This window comes from Crassostrea angulata, chromosome 6, assembly GCF_025612915.1.
Source record: "Crassostrea angulata isolate pt1a10 chromosome 6, ASM2561291v2, whole genome shotgun sequence".
NCBI lineage: Eukaryota > Metazoa > Mollusca > Bivalvia > Ostreida > Ostreidae > Magallana > Magallana angulata.
In genome coordinates this window covers 23081552-23101688 of record NC_069116.1, presented here as the reverse complement: position 1 = coordinate 23101688, position 20137 = coordinate 23081552, and the positions used below count along the sequence as shown (strand labels likewise).

Genomic DNA, 20137 nt, shown 5'->3' with positions numbered 1-20137 from the left:
GAATTAACATGGTTTTAAAACTTTTTACAGTTTGAAGTTGTACTTCCATGATCAGTGCGAGACAAATAGGTATTTCTGATCTGATAATTTACTGATGACGTTCGTGGTATATTGGAAAATAATGTCCGCGGCATCTCTTTGATCTCTGCAATAACTGTAGTAAAATTTATCATCAATGATCTCAGATGATGACGATTTTTAATACTTTTTTAAGAGTTGAACGCCCGGATAATGTCCAAATGCATTAAATACCTTATTGCAGGTAGCCTAATGCTGAAATCACATGTGCATACATAGGTAGTAAACTTTATAATTCCTTCCGACTAAACACTAAAACAATTACATTACAAAACTTCAAACATTTCAAAAATTTAATATTTATAACAGGACCGGGACTTGTGTTTGTTGCGTACCCGGAAGCACTGATGAAACTACCGATGCCCCATCTGTGGGGAGTGCTGTTTTTCTTTATGTTGATTGCGGTTGGCGTGGACAGTCAGGTAAAAAAGTATATATTCAGTTAGAGCATTATTGATTGATCTTGTATGCATTCTCTTTTCTTCCCATCACCCCTAAAATCCTCTAGCTTTATGGGTAACGCCGACTAATTAAGCAAGATATGACATTAAGTATTTCAAGGACAGAATACCTTTTATACTAGTAGTTCAGGGCTCCGTTTCTCAAAAAGGCCTAGATTTTGGCTTAAGTCAGTCCGACTATCAAAGTTAGGCAATATTTAATTGGGTCTAGGTTGCGTTTCTGAAAGAGGTATACGTTTGAATTTAACTGAGACATTTTTACTGAGAACCAAGCATGCGCACTTCATATTTTGTTTTGTTTGGAAGCTATAATTATACGTGGTGGATTGATCGTGCATTTACTCAAAGATTTATATGGTATACATAAATCACGAAATGTGCATATATATAAAGAGTTGTTCATAACCACTTTATATTTTCGACAGTGAATCAAATGCTTTCGCTACCTAATGATAGTAGTGATTTTAGAGAAAACACAGTGTATCCATAAATGATAGGAGCAAAAATTTGAAGTTGAAAAATTCCCAAAGTTATGGTACTTGGATGCATTGCAGTGCACTGCAAATTAAAAAAACAATTTGGAAAATAATGCACAAAAAATAATTCCAATACTCTTAGATGCTTGGGCGACCGAGGCAAGTACCAAGAATTGTTTCAATCATATTACTGAGTAATTTTAATAGAAAATCTTATTAACAAGACTGATTGAAATGACAATATACTGAAATCGGAAATACCGACTACATGAATAACATGCACATGAATCCTGCAATGTCCATGCCTTTTGTAGAGGGAAATATTGCGTCCTCTATTCCAAAATATTTACATCTTATAGTGTCTTTGTCTGTAATAAGTAACATAACGAACAATTTTTATTTTACATTCCAATAGATTTTAATGACGCATTGTTGGTTCGCAGGCGGGGTTTGCATAATTAATCGTACGATTGCTGAAAACTATAGAAATATAAGTCATAAGTAATCATTCATTGATATTTTGAAATATTTTTCAGTTCAACTCTGAATTAATTTTTGGATATTTTATTTCATATAAAATGGTCTGGAGAATAAGAATTAAATTAAAACACCTAATTGAGAAAAGCATAACTGTCCTGGGATGTTCTGATTTCGCGGTTTAAGCTGTTCAAAAGACACATATAGACAATGGTACATTAAAAGTCTTACAGATCCCTATTAATCCATCTGTTTAAATATCTATTACTCTTTTGATTACGTATTTGCTTATCTCTTTTAGTTTGCGAATGTAGAGACGGTTTCTAGTGGTGTGGCTGACATATTTCCAAAGCAACTGAATTCACACAGAGTTCTTTTAACGGCATTTTTGTGTACTATTTTCTTTGTGTTGGGAATTCCTTTAACAACAAACGTAATTTTTTTTCCTTTTCAAGATTTGTAAAATCTACATATAATCAATTTATGTAATGTAACTTCTTTATTTACAACTGTTCGGTAAAATAATGTCTTTCTTACCGTTATTTCTCAACATTTACACGCATTTGTATCCATTGCAGTGAATATTTTTTTACTCTAGGGTGGGATTTACATATTCCAGCTGATAGATTGGTACGCCGCAAGTTTATGCATTACGTTTGCGGCCCTCTCAGAGTGTATCATAATATCCTGGATCTACGGTAAGCAAGGAATTCCTTTTTCCTGTTTACCCAATAATTCATAGTAATGTAATATTAACTGTAAATAAAGTTATTGTTTACATGTAAATACAACTATAAATTTTCGAATCAAAGTTGTAAATCACATTTGAACCTTTCAGTTACCTCCTATTGTTATATTTTTGGAAAATATTAAGTTTCTTAAACAATTTTGTAACTCGAGGGCAATTTTTTAAAATAAACAATAAAATACTTCCTCTTGTGTCTTGTGCAGTTATGAAGGCAGATAGCATTGCAGAAAAAAATACAGAACCCACTTTAGCGGGTTATTTAATAATTTTCTGCGATGGTACATATACCTACCTTCATAGCCCGAATGAAGCACCATGGAAAACATTTTATTGTTTATAATTACTTTATTTGAATAATTTTATCAACTATCCACTAATATGAGTAAAAGTACGTTAATTATAATTATTGTCAATTAAAAGGTTACACATATTAAGGTATAACCAATTTCCGATATCTGTGAAGGTTGCCATTCTGACTATAAATAAGTAAGTAAATTATTTATTATAGTGACATGTGCATATTATGTACAATTGTGCCGTATGATACAAATTTTATAACAACTACTTGTACATGAATATTGGGCATCCGGCCCATTGGGCATTTAAGTCACCTCTGGTAATATTTATATAATAGTGTTGTGTTGTGCATGTACTATGCCTAAATAGTAGCCAGGGTTTGATACATGTTGCACGAGCCGGAGGCTAGGATCGTGCACCATGTATCAAACCCTGACTACTATTTCGGCATAATCCATGCACAACACAACACTATTGTTATTATTATGTCGAGTGTTGTGTATACTGACGTGCTTTGCTATAAGTAGCTGTGACGTTTGAGTGTTGTCTTGTCCCAAAAAATAATCATCGGGAAAGCTAGCGTTTGTTCTTTCAAATTAATCAATTGATTTCAATTTCATTGATTATTTAATCAACAAGTTGTTGTACAATTAAAAATCAACAAAGGTTTATCTTCTTTTCAAGAAATGAAAGGGGTTTCACCTTACCGGGAAATAGCTAGTCCACCTAAAATTTAAAAATAAAAATTTCTTCAGTAAACTTGCAAAACCTTCTTTCTTTGACCATACCTTGACTCGAACTAAAAAGCTTTTCATTGGTTGATGGTTAATAAATATGCAAATCATCTATATATGTTGGTCAAATTAAATTGGCCTTGTGACCAAAGGGTCATAGCTCCTTCTCTTTATAATAGTGAAATTACCTATGAAAGACAACTCCTCTTTTCATAGTCTTTTTCAAATGTAGGAATGATCCAATCTAGTTGCTGCGTCTAAAATAAATGAAACACCAGTTATGTGGTTTTTTTTAGAAATAAAATGTAATAATATTTAAAATTACCCAATAGATACATTTAACATTATAATACCTTTAAAGAATAAATTTCCGTCCTCAATGTCTTTGTTTATTTCTTGTTCCGTCAAGTCAAACACACTGCTGTCTGTCTTTTCTTTATCATTCCAATAAAAAACCTGAAATATTTAAATAATTGTAATGTTTGTTCTTATAGAATAATATTATGAATATTAAAATCAAATATTTAATGACAAAATTCATTTATTTTTTGTTTTGAATATGACTATGAACACATACACAAACATTACACAAACACAAACACTGACGTAGACAAACAAAAACATGAAACATTGAATAGTTTACTAAATTTTAAATATCTTTTGGATTCAGTGTTAAACATTGTTACTCTTTTATTAATACTCTTTTATTAAGTTTACATAAAATATATTAACATATCAAATTGATATATATCAAAACACATTAAGTAAGTAAAATGCTCACCATTGTACCATTCATGATTAATGAATTATATATCTGAGTAAATATGCTATAACTTTTAATGACGTTTTACATAAAGTAAAAGTAATTATTTGTCTTGGTTAGGGGAGTAGGATGCCATTTACACCATTTTTGTAAGAATCATGCAGTGCAATTTTGTGATTAAATTACTTTAAAAACTCCATTAGCATGGCTTAATATTTTTCCCTCCCACTGAACATCCTCGCCATCTTCGGACCAGGTATGTATAATCTTTACATAAATGTTTATGGCGTTTCCTTATTTAAAACACTTTCTTGTGGATGTTGATTTGCTTTTTCAATGCTAACAATCTGTCTTTTTTGGTTTTCATTTTCTGGAGCTCACTATCAATTTTACTTTCAGTGTCCCACAGTCCTTCTTCTCTGATGTGGTCTATGACTTTGTCAAGTTCGTCTTCTTTTTTCTTCTTTTTTCTTTTATTTCCTCTTCTTTCTCTTTTAAGTTAGTGAGATGTTTCCTTAATAAAGTCTGTTTTCTATGTCTCTCTAAGGTCATAAATGTTCTGTTCTTTTTCATGGTTTGTACAGTGATTTTTTTTTCTCTTCCTCACTTTTGTTATTGAACCATTCTGAAGTTTTGTTGTTAATATATAATAGTTTACTTTCCACAGTATTACTTGATGACATGGAGGATGATTGTACATGATAATCAACCTATCCCATCAACTGTTCTACAAAAATATTGCTCGCGGGACAGGATGAACACTTAAAATCTAAATTCTTTTGTACATTAAAATATTTACTATCTTTTGAAAAATCAGCAAATAGTTTTTCTACTTTGATTTTCAAAACAACACAGAAACGTTTGATAAAAACACATGATAAGTCATCATTAATAGGATATGTAAATAAAAATTCAGAAACAGTATCTTCTAATTCTGGTCCTTCAAATAGTCTAATTTTCTGTCTTAAAGCCAATATAGGTTCTCTTGCACATAAATCTAAAACATTTAAAAATCTTTCAAAAACTGACCCCACTGATAAAAAAATTGTTCACCTCCATTGTTTTTAACCAATATGGTCCTGTTAATAATTTACATAAAATACCAAGTGCTCTTAAAATTGTTAAAATACATTTGTTTTGTAAAACAATAACATTCTGGACAAAATTAAAAGAACTCTTTGATGATAAAATGTATTGAAGTACAAGTTTGTGTATAAAAAAAGTACCGGCAGCATTATAAAAACAAACATTAAAACGATTTCCTCTTATATTCATTAAATGAATTCTATCAATGCCCTGGCTTTTAAAATATAAATGAGAAATGTTTGGATCGCCAGTGCCATCTTAAAAAATTTTGAATACACACCTTAAAATAAACATGGTAAATGGCTCTTTAGTAGAGCTGGGGCCCGTTTCACAAAGATTTCCTAAGATGTTTCCTAAGATAGAACTTAAGATATGCCTTAGTTGTAACTTAGGAAGTTCTTAAGATTTGTCATAGCTGTTTCACAAAACTTTCTTAGCGTAACGCAGTTGACTAAATCTTATCTTAAGATACATTGTTAGCCACTTTTAAACCATTTCGTTTGTTTCGTCAAACTTATATCGATTATGTAAATTTGTTTCAATATGGCGTGGGTGTAAACTTTCGAAGTAAACCTAAAGACATATTACCTTATTCACCTAGGAACAAATTAGAAAAAAAGTTAAAACGTTTAATAGAGTGCAAATAGTGTAGTGCCTATGTGCATGTCCTGAAATTTTGTAAAATATTTTACCTTCACGATTAGATAAAAATAACGTAATAAAACCGTATATTCTTTGAAAACGGTATTTTTTGAATTTGAGAGATCGCAGTATCTTTTTTTTGTTTTTTGCTACATCTACATATAATTCTTGACAGCATGAATCATTTGAAAACATTAGTCAAATGTTTTGTCTAGTTGGTCCATTATAAATAGTCCGTGTTAACATATACAGATATGCTTAATCCTAAATTAAAAATACCCGTTGAGATATCCAAATATTAGGATTTTACTATATCTTACGGTATATTTCAAAATAGAATGCAATACTCACATGCAGTGACAAGTAGGATTTAGAATGGAAAGATGTGGAACTTTTAAACTAAGTTTAATGTAACGCGTGTTTTCTTGTAATAGTTGGTATAAGAATAGGGTTTTTGTTAACAAAAGGAAACATTGCAAATAAATGCATCTTTTTCCTAAGTGCATTACTTATCCGTTTCACAAATCTCGTCTTATCTTAGGCAATTCCTAAGTTATGTCTTAACTTTAAGACAGGTAAATCACTGTCTTAGGAACAAACTAAATATGGCGGCTGCCTATGCCATAATAAATCGTAGGAATCTTTTACGTAAAGAAAGAGTATTTAGGGACAGAAACAACCCATTGGATTACATGGACGATATTGAAATAATAACAAAGTTTAGACTCCCTCGCCATTTGATTCTGGGCTTATGCCGGGAGATAGAAAACGACATAACAAGGCCAACAAGAAGGTCACATTCGCTACCACCGTCCCTCCAGGTCATGGCTGCTTTACTTTTTTTCGCTACCGGGAATTTCCAGACAGTTACTGCGGATCTCCATGGTATAAGTAAAGCTAGCATATCAAGGATTGTAAGGGATGTGTCTATATCTTTAGTTAAAAGAAGTCCGAGCTATATTAAATTACCCAATAACGAGACTGCAATTACAAATTCCATGTTTGATTTCTCAAGAATATGTGGTTTTCCAAATGTTATAGGCGCAATAGACGGGACACATGTTGGAATTAAGTCCCCGTCTTTTGAGGAAAATGTATTTGTTAACAGGAAAAACTATCATTCAATTAACACTATGGCTGTCTGTGATGCTAAATTAAAGTTTATTAATTTGATAGCTAAATGGCCGGGATCATCCCATGATTCATTTGTATGGAACAATTCTATACTTTGCCAACTTTTTGAAAACAAGAAAATACCAAGAGGATGGCTTTTAGGTGATAGTGGATATCCCCTTAAGCCATATTTGCTTACACCTGTCTTAAACCCAATAACCCACAAAGAAAATTCCTATAATATGGCAAATGCGAAAAAAAGGTGCGTCATTGAAAGATGCTTTGGAGTGTGGAAAATGCGGTTTCGTTGTGTGGACACATCAGGAGGTGCACTACAGTTCTCGCCTGAAAGAGCCTGCAATATCATAGTGGCAACTGTAGTTTTGCAAATATCTGTATTGATAATAAAGTCCCAGATCCAGAAGTAAGAATTGTTATTAATCACGGAAATGACTTTGTGTATCGTGGAACACTGAATGATGGAACAGAAAACAGAAGACATTTGATCGAAGCTAGATTTTAAGTAGCATGTTTCTATTATTTCACGCGGTGTGAAATATTTGGCATACAGAAAGTAGTATATAGACATCTACATAATTCGTTCTTGAATTGTAAGAAATAAAGCATTCATAGTTGAGTTATACATTTATTGCTGTGAAGTGATTGTGGCATTGGACAAAGTTTTATGCTGTGTTTCTCTTGCTCCAACTGCAGTCTTGTTTGTTCGATAACGAGCCTTTGTTCTTCAATATGCAGCCTTTTCTTTTCATCTTCCAGCCTATTCTTCTCTATTTCTAATCTTTCTTTTTCAACTTCAATCAGTTCTAGTGATGGCGTTTTGTCAATCTTACGTTTCTTTGCTGATAAAAAAATAAGGAATCATAAATATATTATATGCAAACAATTAGAAAATTGCTATTGAACGTATGTGATTGATAATTTTATTGCACAAAACTTTGAACTTGCGTTATAAAAATAAAAGCAACAAAAAGTTGATAAATATGCTTGCAGGTATCAATATTATACTACCATCCTTTAAAAATTAAATCTAAAGCTTGAATTTCAAATAAATTTTACCGCTTATGAAGGTTGATGTAGGTATGATTGAACTTGATGTTGGTGTGTCATTCAGAGAAGAGTGTGCTGGTAATTCCGGTAACTCCTCGGCTGCTGGAGCTTCTGTTATGATGAGCCCACCTCTTCCTTGCATATCATCGGATTCATTTTGAAATAAAGCACATAGGGATATACTAGTATATTCAGAAAAGTACATGTATATAATTTCATCATAACCTTTGTTTATATATATATATATATATATATATATATATATATATATATATATATATATATATATATATATATACCCACACACACACACACACCGTTTGTTACAATAAAATCATATTGACTTTATTACAGTCTGTATGAAAATATGTCTTCCTAAAACGAATGCACTATAAATATGTAGCATTATGTTCTAAATTAATCGTATTTGTTTTGTATGATACATCGGACGATCAATTATTTCAAACTTTAAATAATTTTTATGTTTATATGAACCAACTTTGCTCCTTGTCAACAACAAGAGTGTCGATGCCCCCGTCTATCCCTGATATCGCAGTTTCTCCAATGATTGACTGGATCTTGTCCTCTACAGGGGTAACAAAACAATCCGCCGGCAATTTACCACCACCGGTTTTTCTTTCCTCTCGTTTAATTTTGGAAAAAAATTTCTTTGTGTCACTGCAGAGGACACTCTATTTCTTTTTGAGGTCGTCTGCTGTACGTGAAAATGAGCTGTTAACCGAATTCACTTTTGTACAAATTAAGTCCCATTCCCGTTTTTTCGCCTGATTTGTCACAGTTGAGTTGTGTTTGGAGAATATAATATCTTTTCTTTTCTCCACTTCTTCTGTTAAGATGATAATCTCTGCGTTTGTAAAATTCGGACTTCTCTTTGGTCGAGACATTGTGGTGTGATTTTGTAACTACGAAAGCATGTATACGTGTAAGCACGGACTTTTTACAAGAACTAGACAAAGAAGTGCACTCATTCATGACGAAGTCACTGCCGACTGTCCAGAGTGTTCGAATGAGGTTGACCGAAAACAACGACCGAAATGTTCATATAATAGCAAGTAAAAGCTGCTTGGTTAGTTTTATGAAATGAAAAAGCAAAAATCAATAACTCGAAGCTACTTTTATTCAAAACTTGGCCCCTCCCTCCCGACCACATAATTACTGAGTAAATGATTGTAATTACTCACTATAATACTCATAATACAATTTACGTATCATTAAGAAGTATTTAGTTTTTGTATTTAAATATTTATATATATATATAATTATATCAAGATTAAGCATACTGCCTGCAACAGTTTATTTTTAGACTAAGAAATCAACCTCCAATAAAAAATGACCTATTAACTCTATATCTATAAAAAATAAGTGGATGTTGGAACCCGTTTACTTGTAATGATTGCAATAACATGGCTCTTAAGATATGTCCTAAGATAGATTTACAATAAGAAAGTTTTGTGAAACAGCTATGACAAATCTTAGGAACTTCCTAAGTTATAACTTAGGCATATCTTAAGTTCTATCATAGGAAACATCTTAGGAAATCTTTGTGAAACGGGCCCCTGTTCTGTAGAACTTCTATCCGTCATAAAACATGAAACATTATTGACAATATCATTAAAAATCTCATTTGTAGCACTCACATTCGTCTCTCCCTTCCCATCACTCACTTCTCTCACACGTGCTGTCAAAACTTTCTCCCCAGTACTAATTTGAACTGCATAAAAATGATGTCCATTTTGTAGTTGCATCTCTATGCATTGTAATGTCACTACTGTTTAAAAGTTCTTCATTCAAATGACATCTACTTAAAACACCCATTTCACTAGTGAAAACAGAAGCAGTGCTCTTGGTAATTTTCTTACACTTATATTAAAAATATCTAAAACAGCTTCTAAAACAGTAACAATATGGTGAACACCAATATTTCTACTTCTAAAAAAATAATATAGATTTCTTAATTTATAATTATATGGACAACCTTTAACATTTTCTTTAAAATCTAAAATCTTTTTTTACATGTACATAATCATCTTCATCTGCTACAATGTCATCTTTCTCAGCGATCAGATTGTCGATTTCACATTTGAGTTCTTCAATATAAGTATTTAGAGTGTTGCACTGAACTCCTTTGTCAAATTTATTATCTTTTTCTTGTTGTTCCTTCCTCTGATATACATTCACTTTTTCTTGCAGTTTCCTCACCTTTTCTTTGGTTCGTTTCATTTTCTGGTTAATTTCTTTAATTCTATAGCCTCGGATTTTTTTCTTTAAGTTTAATATTTTCCTTTTTTAGTTGGGATATGATAATGTCTTGTTCAGTTCTTGTTGTTATTTTTTCAGTGTCTGTTTCTGACGTTACACATGTGCTTGCTGGTTCTTTATTGGTTTTTGGTGGACATTTGAATTCTTTCCTCTTATATTGCTCATATATTGATTTCTTACTGATGGATTTATTGAGGCTTTGAAATTCTTTGATAATTTTTTTAATTTTCCAATGTTAGCTGCTATTATTCATTTGACACGGATCGATGTGCAGAGTTTGGCAGATTTCTTTATGGACACCATTCATGGAACCATGATGTTTTTTTTTATATATTTGAACAACCTTTTCATTGGTAAAGACAATTTGACAAACGTGATGTTATAGAATATGAATTTTACCACATATAGGCTGTTTGAAGTTAATAAAAGCATAATTAATTTGTGATGTGACGTACACAAATGCACATAGACATAGACAATGTACAAAGACGTAGACACACAACATAAAACACATATATCTATATCTGTAAAATTACATGTAGTAGGAATTTTCTTAATCCATCAAAAATTGTTCAATATTTCTGCAATGAATAGTGTACTTGCATGAAACATATTTAAACAAGTTAAAAATGGATACCTGGCGCAATTTTTCACGTTCTTATCCGGGCTTATTAATGGCTAATGCAATGCAAAATCCCGTAGACTTTTTATTTTGGGATGTGTATTGAAGCCTGAAGCGGTAGAGGGGGCGTTTCAAAACAGATAATCTGGACATTTTTCATATTAGTGGATGAACATAGTTTGAGCACAAAGGTATTTATGATTATCGAAATATCAAGCAAAAAGTGGTGGAAGCAAAAAATCGGGACAGAGTATAAGCGTTGTATAATTTTCTAAGCCGAAATCGGTCTTGAAAGTCTTGTACGTCCGCAATTTTGGTACGTTCTCCAAGGAGTCTTTTCATATTTCCGAGTAGAAATTAAAAAGATGTGATTCCACCAACCCCAAATCAGTAGCGCATTTGGTGTCGTAATATTGCCCTAGTCCAGTCTGGTTCATAATCTGTTTCACTTCACTGCACCAGTTATCATGGCGTCGTTCATAGTACAGATTAAAAGCCATCTTTGTTATTCGGTCATCCTCAAAACATATATGTACAAAATTCATTACAATCTTGTAATCTTGATAATTCTCGCTACAGTACTCGTTTTGAAGACAATTATATACCTCTTAGAGTTAAGTATGATACATATAAAAAATCATTTATTCCAGATGCTATAGGCAAATGGAACTCACTAAATTCGGATATTAAAAAATCAACATCCATCCGCCAGTTTCAAAGAAGCATCTCTAATAATAGCAGTGATTCAAAAGTTCCTAAATATTTTCTTCATGGTAAAAGAGTAGCTAACATCATTCATACAATATTAAGACAAATTTGTTTACTAAATTGTGATTTACACAGAAGAAATATTGTTGATTCTCCAAATTTCATATGTGGAAAGAAAGAAGATGTATATTATTTTTAATTTGTTTGCAAACTATTTTCTGATGCAAGGAATACCTTATTTAATGAACTTTTTCAAATACCAAATTTAGGTATTCTAGATTTGCATACTTTACTATGGGGTAATGACAACCTAGATTATTAAACTAATCTTAAAATTTTCACAGCTGTGCAGAACTTTATAATAAATTCTCGCAGATTTTTATAAGTGTACTATTTTGTTCTTTACCATTTTTTCAATATATATGTATATACCATATTTTATGACAATTGCAAATTACTTGTAATTGGGCGAGAACCTAGTAAGTTGCAAGAACTTGTGTTCGAACCCTTTGTATATTATATATACAATAAAATATGTTCAAACCAAAACATTTAAGCTTGTTCCAATATCTCAACATGCAGAACCACCGTCGAAAATGACTCGGGAGCCAGCCTACGTCAACGTTAAGGAACAAAATTGGTGAACATCTGTGAACCCCCGGGAAGCATCTCATTGCCCTGTTCTGTATATTGTCTACAGCCTGAAACTTACGGTAGCCCCACACACCAGCTCCATAGTCTAGGATAGGGGCAACACACGAGGAAAATAGTTTTTAGTACGACGTAAAACCAGAATATTTGTTATTATGTATTTTGGCGATGTTTTGTCCAAGTGCACTGCCGCCACTCTTAGCTAGTAGTTCTGCGTTGTACAGTACAGACTATATGTACAGTCCACTTTAAAGTTAGAGGTCAATCCAAGTTGCACGTCCGTTGAGTTCGTGCTCTCGGTGTAGCTTTAGTATCGATTGTTTAAGAAATAATCCAAAGTATTATTTTAAGCATTTATTAACGATGTGAAAATTATTGATTATAACTACTATTATATAAGAAGCTAAACATCTAAAACAGAATCTAAAAGTTACAAGAGTACGTATATTCTTGCGCAGACAGCTACATGCGTTGGATTGCGTAGATTTCGCATGCATGAATTACAATCAATTTCCTTAAGAAATGGAAGGAAATATACTCCGTCGGTGTAAACATGTTGTTATGAAAAACCATATTCAACTAAAGCTTAACGTTTTTCAACATTATTTTTGTAAGTTGATGTATAACACATTTGTTTGGATACTTTAACATTATCTTTACTTGGTGTAGCATGTAAAGGGATAGCTTTGATCATTTTTATAACCAACCCTAAAGTCTATATATGTATTAGGATGTAGTAAGTGGCTAGAACTTATGTTCAAACACATTTTAAATTATATATACAATTAAATATGCTCAAATCAAACCTTTGATTTGATTTGAACATATTTTTTTATGCAAATCAAACCGTTGTATAATTGTATTAAATGTTTTGTTTTTAGCTCACCTGAGCCAAAGGCTCAAGTGAGCTTTTCTGATCACAATTTGTCCGTTGTCTGTCGTTGTCGTCGTTGTCGTTGTCGTCGTTGTCGTTGTTAACTTTTCACATTCTCATCTTCTTCTCAAGAACCACTGGACAGATTTCAACCAAATTTGGCACAAAGCACCACTAGGTGAAGGGGATTCAAGTTTGTTCAAATGAAGTGCCACGCCCTTTTAAAAGGGGAGATAATTGAGAATTATTAAAAATTTGTTGGTATTTTTCAAAATCTTTAAGAATCTTCTTCTCAAAAACTATTGGGCCAGAAAAGCTCAAATTAAATTGGAAGCATGCTCAGGAAAAATAGATTTAAGTTTGTTCAAATCATGGTCCCCGGGGGTAGGATGGGGCCACAATTGGGGGATCAAGTTTAACATAGGAATATATAGAGAAAATCTTAAAAAATCCTCTTCTCAAAAACTACTAGGCCAGGAAAGCTCAACTTTGAGTGGAAGCATCCGCAGGTAGTGTAGATTCAAGTTTGTTTAAATCATGATCCCCGGGGGTAGGGTGGGGCCACAATAGGGGGATCATGTTTTGAATAGGAATATATAGAGAAAATCTTTAAAAATCCTCTTCTCAAAAACTATTTGGCCAGAAAAGCTCAAATTAAAATGGAAGCATCCTCAGGTAGTGTAAATTCAAGTCTGTTCAAATCATGATCCCCAGGGGTATGGTGAGGCCACAATTGGGGGATCAGGTTTTACATAGGAATATATATAGAAAAAATCTTAAAAAATCTTATTCTCAAAAACTATTAGGCCAGATAGGCTCAAATTAAAATGGAAGCATCCTCAGGTAGTGTAGATTCACGTTTCTTCAAATCATAGTCCCCGGGTGTAGGGTGGGGCCACAATTGGGGGATCAATTTTTATATAAGAGTATAAAGAGAAAATCTTTTTAAAAATTTCTTTTAATAACTATTTGGCCAAGAAATCTCAAATTGGCATGTTACCATCCTCAGATAATGTAGATTCAAGTTTGTTCAAATCATGGTTCCTGGGGGTAGGGTGGGGCCACAATGGGGGATACATTTTTATATATAGAGAAAATCTTTAAAAGTCTTCTTCTCAAAAGTATTAGGCCAGGAAAGCCCAAATTTGAGTGGAGGCATCCCCAGATCATATAGATTCAAGTTTGTTTAAATAATAGTCCAGGGGTAGGGTGAGGCCACAATGGGGGATGAAATCTTACTTAGGAATATATAGAGAAAATCTTTCAAAATCTTCTTTTTAAAGACTATTTGGCCAGAAAAGCTTAAACTTGTGTAGAGGCATCCTCGGGTAGTGTAAATTCAAGTTTGCAAAATCACTAGTGGTAGGGCGGGACCGTGATGGCGGTTTGAATTTATACGTAGGAATATATAGAGAAAATCTTTAAAAATATTCTGGGAAAGTTTTTGGTCCAAAACTCAGTACTTAGTGTGAAAGCACAGGTTATGAGATTTAAGGTAGATTAAAGTTTGATGAAACCATGATTCCCTAGAGAATAGTGGGGCCACGAAATGGGGGGGGGGGGTATATAGGAATAGAAAAAAATCTTAGAGGTACAACAACAAAAGGGGCTTGGTATTTACCAAAAAATAAGAGGTAGATAAAAATTGGCAGATTTTCAATTTTTTTTTAGCAAGATCTACTGTACTCAGTTGTCAAGATATTTTGATACTGTAATGAATTAAGGCAATTGTTGCTCAGGTGAGCGATGTGGCCCCTGGGCCTCTTGTTTTCGTTTAAGGCGCAGAACGTTTTAATCGGGATATAGAGATGATGATAGGGAAATCAATCCCCTTAATAATGAGAATCGGCTGGTGCTTGATTACTCCGATTTTCATGTTGGTAAGAATTTGTGCCAAACATTTCAATTAACTGCCAAAACTCCTACAAACTGAAAAAAATGCGGTTAAAAGAAATTTTGTAAAACTTGGCAATTCTCGGTTAAACGCGCGTCTTTTTTCGTGACACTTCATGATCGATATTTTTTCTAGCAAAAACCCTCCATTCTGTAATACAACATTCATATTATTTCAGATTTTTTTTACCTTCAATAAATCTATATTTAATTTTTTTTTGTTTCTCCTTTAAAGAGTCATCGACATGAAAGCCAATAATTTCACTATATATAATCATTTATACTAAAAAAAATTTAGAAGTAAAATTATTATATGTTTTCTTGTTTTCGTTCAAACTAAAATGTTAAGGTAATCCTTAGAGTACATGTACGTATGTATTTATTTCTATGCCGTTTGAAGATTTTAAATGTCATCTTTCGCAGTGATTTTGTGAAGTCTTACAATTCTTTTCTTACCATGTAGGCCCTCTTTTTGACAATATGTGCCAAGTACGGTCCTCCTAACTCGGCTAGCTACACGTATCCTGACTTCGCCATTGCCATCGGCCAGTTTTTCGCCATTCTACCAATGTTACCGGTTCCTATTGCGATAATTTGGGGACTCGTTCATTCTGAAGGAACATTTCTGCAGGTAATAGTTAATAAGGCGTCATTGTCCAAGTAAATATTTTTTATTCGTATTTATAGCGTGTTGGTGTGCTCATTTGTTTACCTTGTTAGTGTGTAGACGGTCGTATCGGTATACCCATCCTCGCCCAAATTGACTTAAATAAGACACTGCTTCATTTATTACGGTAGCCTTTTTGGAAATCAATGCCAATTTTTGCAAGTGGTTACTGACTTTAGGCACTAAATGAACTTATTTTCCTGAGTAATCTATATACATGTATTTTCAATCACTTAGATAGTAAAAATGGTCCCCACAGACATACCTCGAGATATCCGTGGTATTCGAGATATCGGTGTTCGAGATACCGAAGTTTAACTGTACATGTATTTTCAATTCACTTTTAAGAGAGCAAAACTTTAGATATCGAAAGTACGAGAGCAAAGTATTTGAAAATATGATGTCCACTGTTTATGATTATTGATTACCCCTAACAGATAGATTTCCATCATGACGCATGTAGGATTACTCGAGGCGCAACAATCTGAAAGTGATGTAAATGAGAATCATTTTATCTTTTAATTAAGTTCAAATTATTAATGATTGACAGGTCTCAATTTTTTAAATAATTTTTTCATAAAGACTAGCAATAAAATATGTGAAACATCTTAATTCCACTTATTTTTCCTTTGTTTTTCTCTACTATATTCTATTGTTACATTGTACCATCAATGTTTGTCAAATTGACTGTTAAAGGAGAGGGCTCAAATAGGCAGATTGCCCGCTGCCTAATCATATTATGTAATATTTTTTACATAATAAAATATTGTTTAAATAAATAAACATGTGAAAAGGACAATCTTTTTAATCGTCAAAGGAATTGTTCGCCTTATCTTTATTTCATCGCGGCTATCCCTACAACCCCTGTATAAGACGCAGATCCTCTAAAAGTTCAAAGCATGTCACTGTAGAGGTCTCAATTGTGTTGGCGTACATCTTACTTTGCAGTGTAACACTGTCGCGATGGAATTATTAAGATTAAAAGCCAGGAGATTACTAACATCAAATATACGGTTTAATGCGCTATTTACAAACAAAATATACACATAAAACAAGGAATATTTACATTTTCCAGTGTCTTTGCCAGTGATAATACTACGTATCGATTTTGTACTATATAACCCATAACTTCAAATGACGCCAAATTGAGGCGCCAGCGGGGTTTGCTTATTTATATTTAAATATTTAATCGTACGATGGTTTTAAAATTATAGAAAAATAAATAATAAGGAATCATTCTTTGAATATTATGAGGTGATAATTTCGGTCGGGGTGTGTTCAAATCTATCATAAAGCCCTCCGGGCTTTATTGGATTTGATCACACCCCGACCAAAATTATAACTTCATAATGCTCAAAGAATGATTCCTTATTCTTCAAATAAAGTAAAAAAATCTAAGAATACGAAAGCAATACTACAAATCGGCTACGTGTTTCGGATGCGCAATCGGATGTAAAGAAATTGAAAGGGTTTATATATCTCTATGATATTTATGGGTGGTAATGGAAATCATATCAATTTTTTCCTGATTTGTAGAGGATTAAAACCCTCGCTCGTCCGGATTCAAGCTGGGGGCCCAACAGCAAACGTCACTGGCAGACGTACAAAGTGTATGAATACAGAGGAGGCGTTGTAGACAGAATCCGGGTCAATTTGCTGGGGGACCGTCGCCGATAGACTGAAAGACCAAGGAAGGACACACCATGGAAAGTGCTGGCTATTATTTGGCTGTAAATCTTTACCCAAATATCTGGAAGCTTGGTTGTTATCTGTATATCAAAAAGTAAAAAATTGAACTCTGTGTATGATTTGAGCGCTTATTTTCATTTTCATTCTGCTTATTTCAGTCGATAACTAGGTTTTCAAATATTCATTACAATGCCTGTTTGGAATCCTTTTATCCTTTAAAATAAAAGAAAATCAATTAAAAATGTGGAACTCAAAGTCTGATTTTAATAAAATTATGTTTTCAATGCTCTAGACATTTTAAATTTTTAATATGATTCATGTGTATAGACCATTAAGGATGACGTTTACTCAGAATGAAAAAAAATTCCACTGATGATAATGAAAAACCAACTACTGTGTGTTGTAGACCTTACATGGTAGTGTTATTCTTCACTTTCAAATAAGTAGGTCAATGACCTACTTTTTGAGTTAATGGCCATTGAATATTTTTTGAAAATTTAAGAAAAATCCATAAAAAATTTACTCTATGATTGAGATTTTCTTAATTGTGAAAATAATACAAATTGCTTAATTCTTTGACAAATGAAATACAGTTTATGAATGGTAGTGACATTAAATAGATACAAAGAATTAAGTTTTCATTCACAATTTTTTAGGGTATTCTAGTCCGAATTTCCTCTATCAGTTTTTCAATTACTACCCATTTTTGATTCAATATAACAAAAAACTGAATGATGATAATGCTAAAACATCTATAGTATTAAACTGAGTATAATGACCTTTCTCTCCTGGCATAAAATTTATATGAGGTCAATGATCAAAATTTTGAGATATGGTGTCTTTTATCATTTTTAAGCATTTTTCAATATTTTTGTAATGTGTGCCATACGATTATCTAAACGAAAAAACAAGATAAAACCAACAGAAAATATGCAAAATTATGTTGACTAACAAATAAAATCTTAACTTTAAATATTATAGTACTATCAAAAATATTTTAGTGGAAAACAAAATCTGAAAAATTTAATCCGAATTTCCTCTGCTTTGCTAAAAGTCAAACTTTGTCAGAGCCTAATTCCATAATTTAGTAAAAATATCGATTGTTATGTCAATAATAGTTCATTTCATAAAAACTTTTTGGATTTAAAACAAATTTTACTCATGACATTGAACTTTTTAACAATCCGGATTTGAGAACTCAAACCCTGAGTAAACAACGTCCTTAAGTAATTTTATATTTTAGTAGGATAGCGAGAAAAAAAGGGTAAACCACGGGGAATAAGGTAATCAAAGTCGACATTTGGGAAACTTTACACACTTGATATATCATTTGAAATTGCTCTCTACTTCTTGGAGGAAATAAGCGAAACTCTGCGACTAATACCTACTTGGACTTAACCATCGCGAGTATTCATGATCAAGAGTTCATGGTTCTTTTCTGGCGTGTTAACGTTGCCTCTTGCTACCATTTATCTGATAGAATTTAATGATTTATTTTTAAGGTTTTGAACCCGTTTCCAAAAGCATTTTTGAAAAGTTCCCTGATTCATGTTTATATAAAATATTGTTGAAATAAAATCTTAAATCTTAAATACTTTAGGCATTAAAGTTCAAATTTTAGGATATGCATACTTTGAAAGCGATAGCAGCGCGCTATTTATATTAGTGTGACGTTGTAGGTATCAATCCGTCATAATTCTAGCATAAAATGAATGTGTTATCCTACAAATATATGACTAAAATAAAACATGTTGTCATTTTTGTAAGGTTTTCATAAATTTAAGAAAAGATTGAAAATTTCAGCCAATATTCTTTTAATTTTTCCACGATAAATGTTAGCCTTTCGGTCATATTAAATTTTGTATGTTGTGAACCCTCAGTATTTCTCTTAAAATTGTTGTCCTAATTTAAAATCTTTATTATCTCGATATCAATAATGAAAATTGGCATGGATTAATGCATGTAGAACAAATTCAGAATCGAGGTCTTTGATGCTTACATGTACATGTATGTTGCGTATTTCTTACATGTAAACTTTTCAAATACTTACTGGTATGTAAATATATGTGACAATGTCACGGGACCTCGTAACATCCGAATCAATAAATGAATAAAAATATCGGGAAAGGGGGTTAAAATAAACTCATTTAAAGGGCTTTTTAATGAGTATAAAGCTGTATAAAAAGCAGTTTTATCTTTTTAGGTCACCTGAGTAAACCCAGGTGACCTATTGCTATCTGTTTTCGTCCGTCGTCATTCGTCGTGCGTTAACAATTTTACATTTTTAACTTTTAAAAAACTACAGGGCCAATTGTAACCATTTTTGGTGTGAAGCAACTCTATGGAATTGTGATATTCAGACGGGCCCAAATATGCAAAAAGCGCCATGTTTTCAAAACAATTTACCCCCTCACATGTAAGGAAAAAACTGATTGCATAGTTATGATGTCCATGAAGCCCTCTACCAATTATTGTGAAATTCATTGCCCCTAGGCTCTAGGATATAATAAAAATGTATTAAGTCTTAGAAAACCTTCTTATCTACTTCCATATATATTTGTTGAAAACTAAATGTATGGTTATGATGTCCATGGAATCTTCTACCTAAATTGTGAAATTCATGACCCCTGGGACAGTGGTTCAAGCCCTAGGGCGGGGCCAAAATAGCCATATAGTGAAAATGTATTAAATCTTAGAAAATCTTCTTCTTTACTCCTGTAACGTGTCTGCCTAAACACGGTATTATATAAAATGGGTCCCATCAGATACCTTGCTGAATAGTTTGATTATTATAATAATTGTTTAAGATG

At 32.5% G+C, this 20137-nt stretch overlaps 2 protein-coding genes and 1 pseudogene across 5 annotated transcripts in view; 1 reads left to right on the top strand and 2 right to left on the bottom strand.

The window, feature by feature from the left end:
- Positions 1-17620, top strand: part of LOC128187768 (sodium- and chloride-dependent betaine transporter-like) — a 34936-nt gene extending 17316 nt beyond the window's left edge. For 3 of the 4 annotated variants that reach the window (XM_052858339.1, XM_052858337.1, XM_052858338.1), the window contains 6 exons: positions 388-500; positions 1794-1925; positions 2091-2190; positions 14858-14958; positions 15435-15602; positions 17175-17620. In XM_052858339.1, the coding sequence (XP_052714299.1) occupies positions 388-500; positions 1794-1925; positions 2091-2190; positions 14858-14958; positions 15435-15602; positions 17175-17315 (755 nt within the window). In that variant the 3' untranslated portion in view covers positions 17316-17620. Of the gene's footprint in view, positions 1-387; positions 501-1793; positions 1926-2090; positions 2191-11495; positions 11969-14857; positions 14959-15434; positions 15603-17174 lie in introns of those variants that run through there. The other variant, XM_052858340.1, reaches the window with a different exon arrangement.
- LOC128187771 (pleckstrin homology domain-containing family B member 2-like) overlaps positions 1-20137 on the bottom strand; it is a 167261-nt gene that overhangs the window by 101364 nt on the left and 45760 nt on the right. The window lies entirely within an intron of this gene.
- LOC128187770 (uncharacterized) lies at positions 3006-5393 on the bottom strand (annotated as a pseudogene).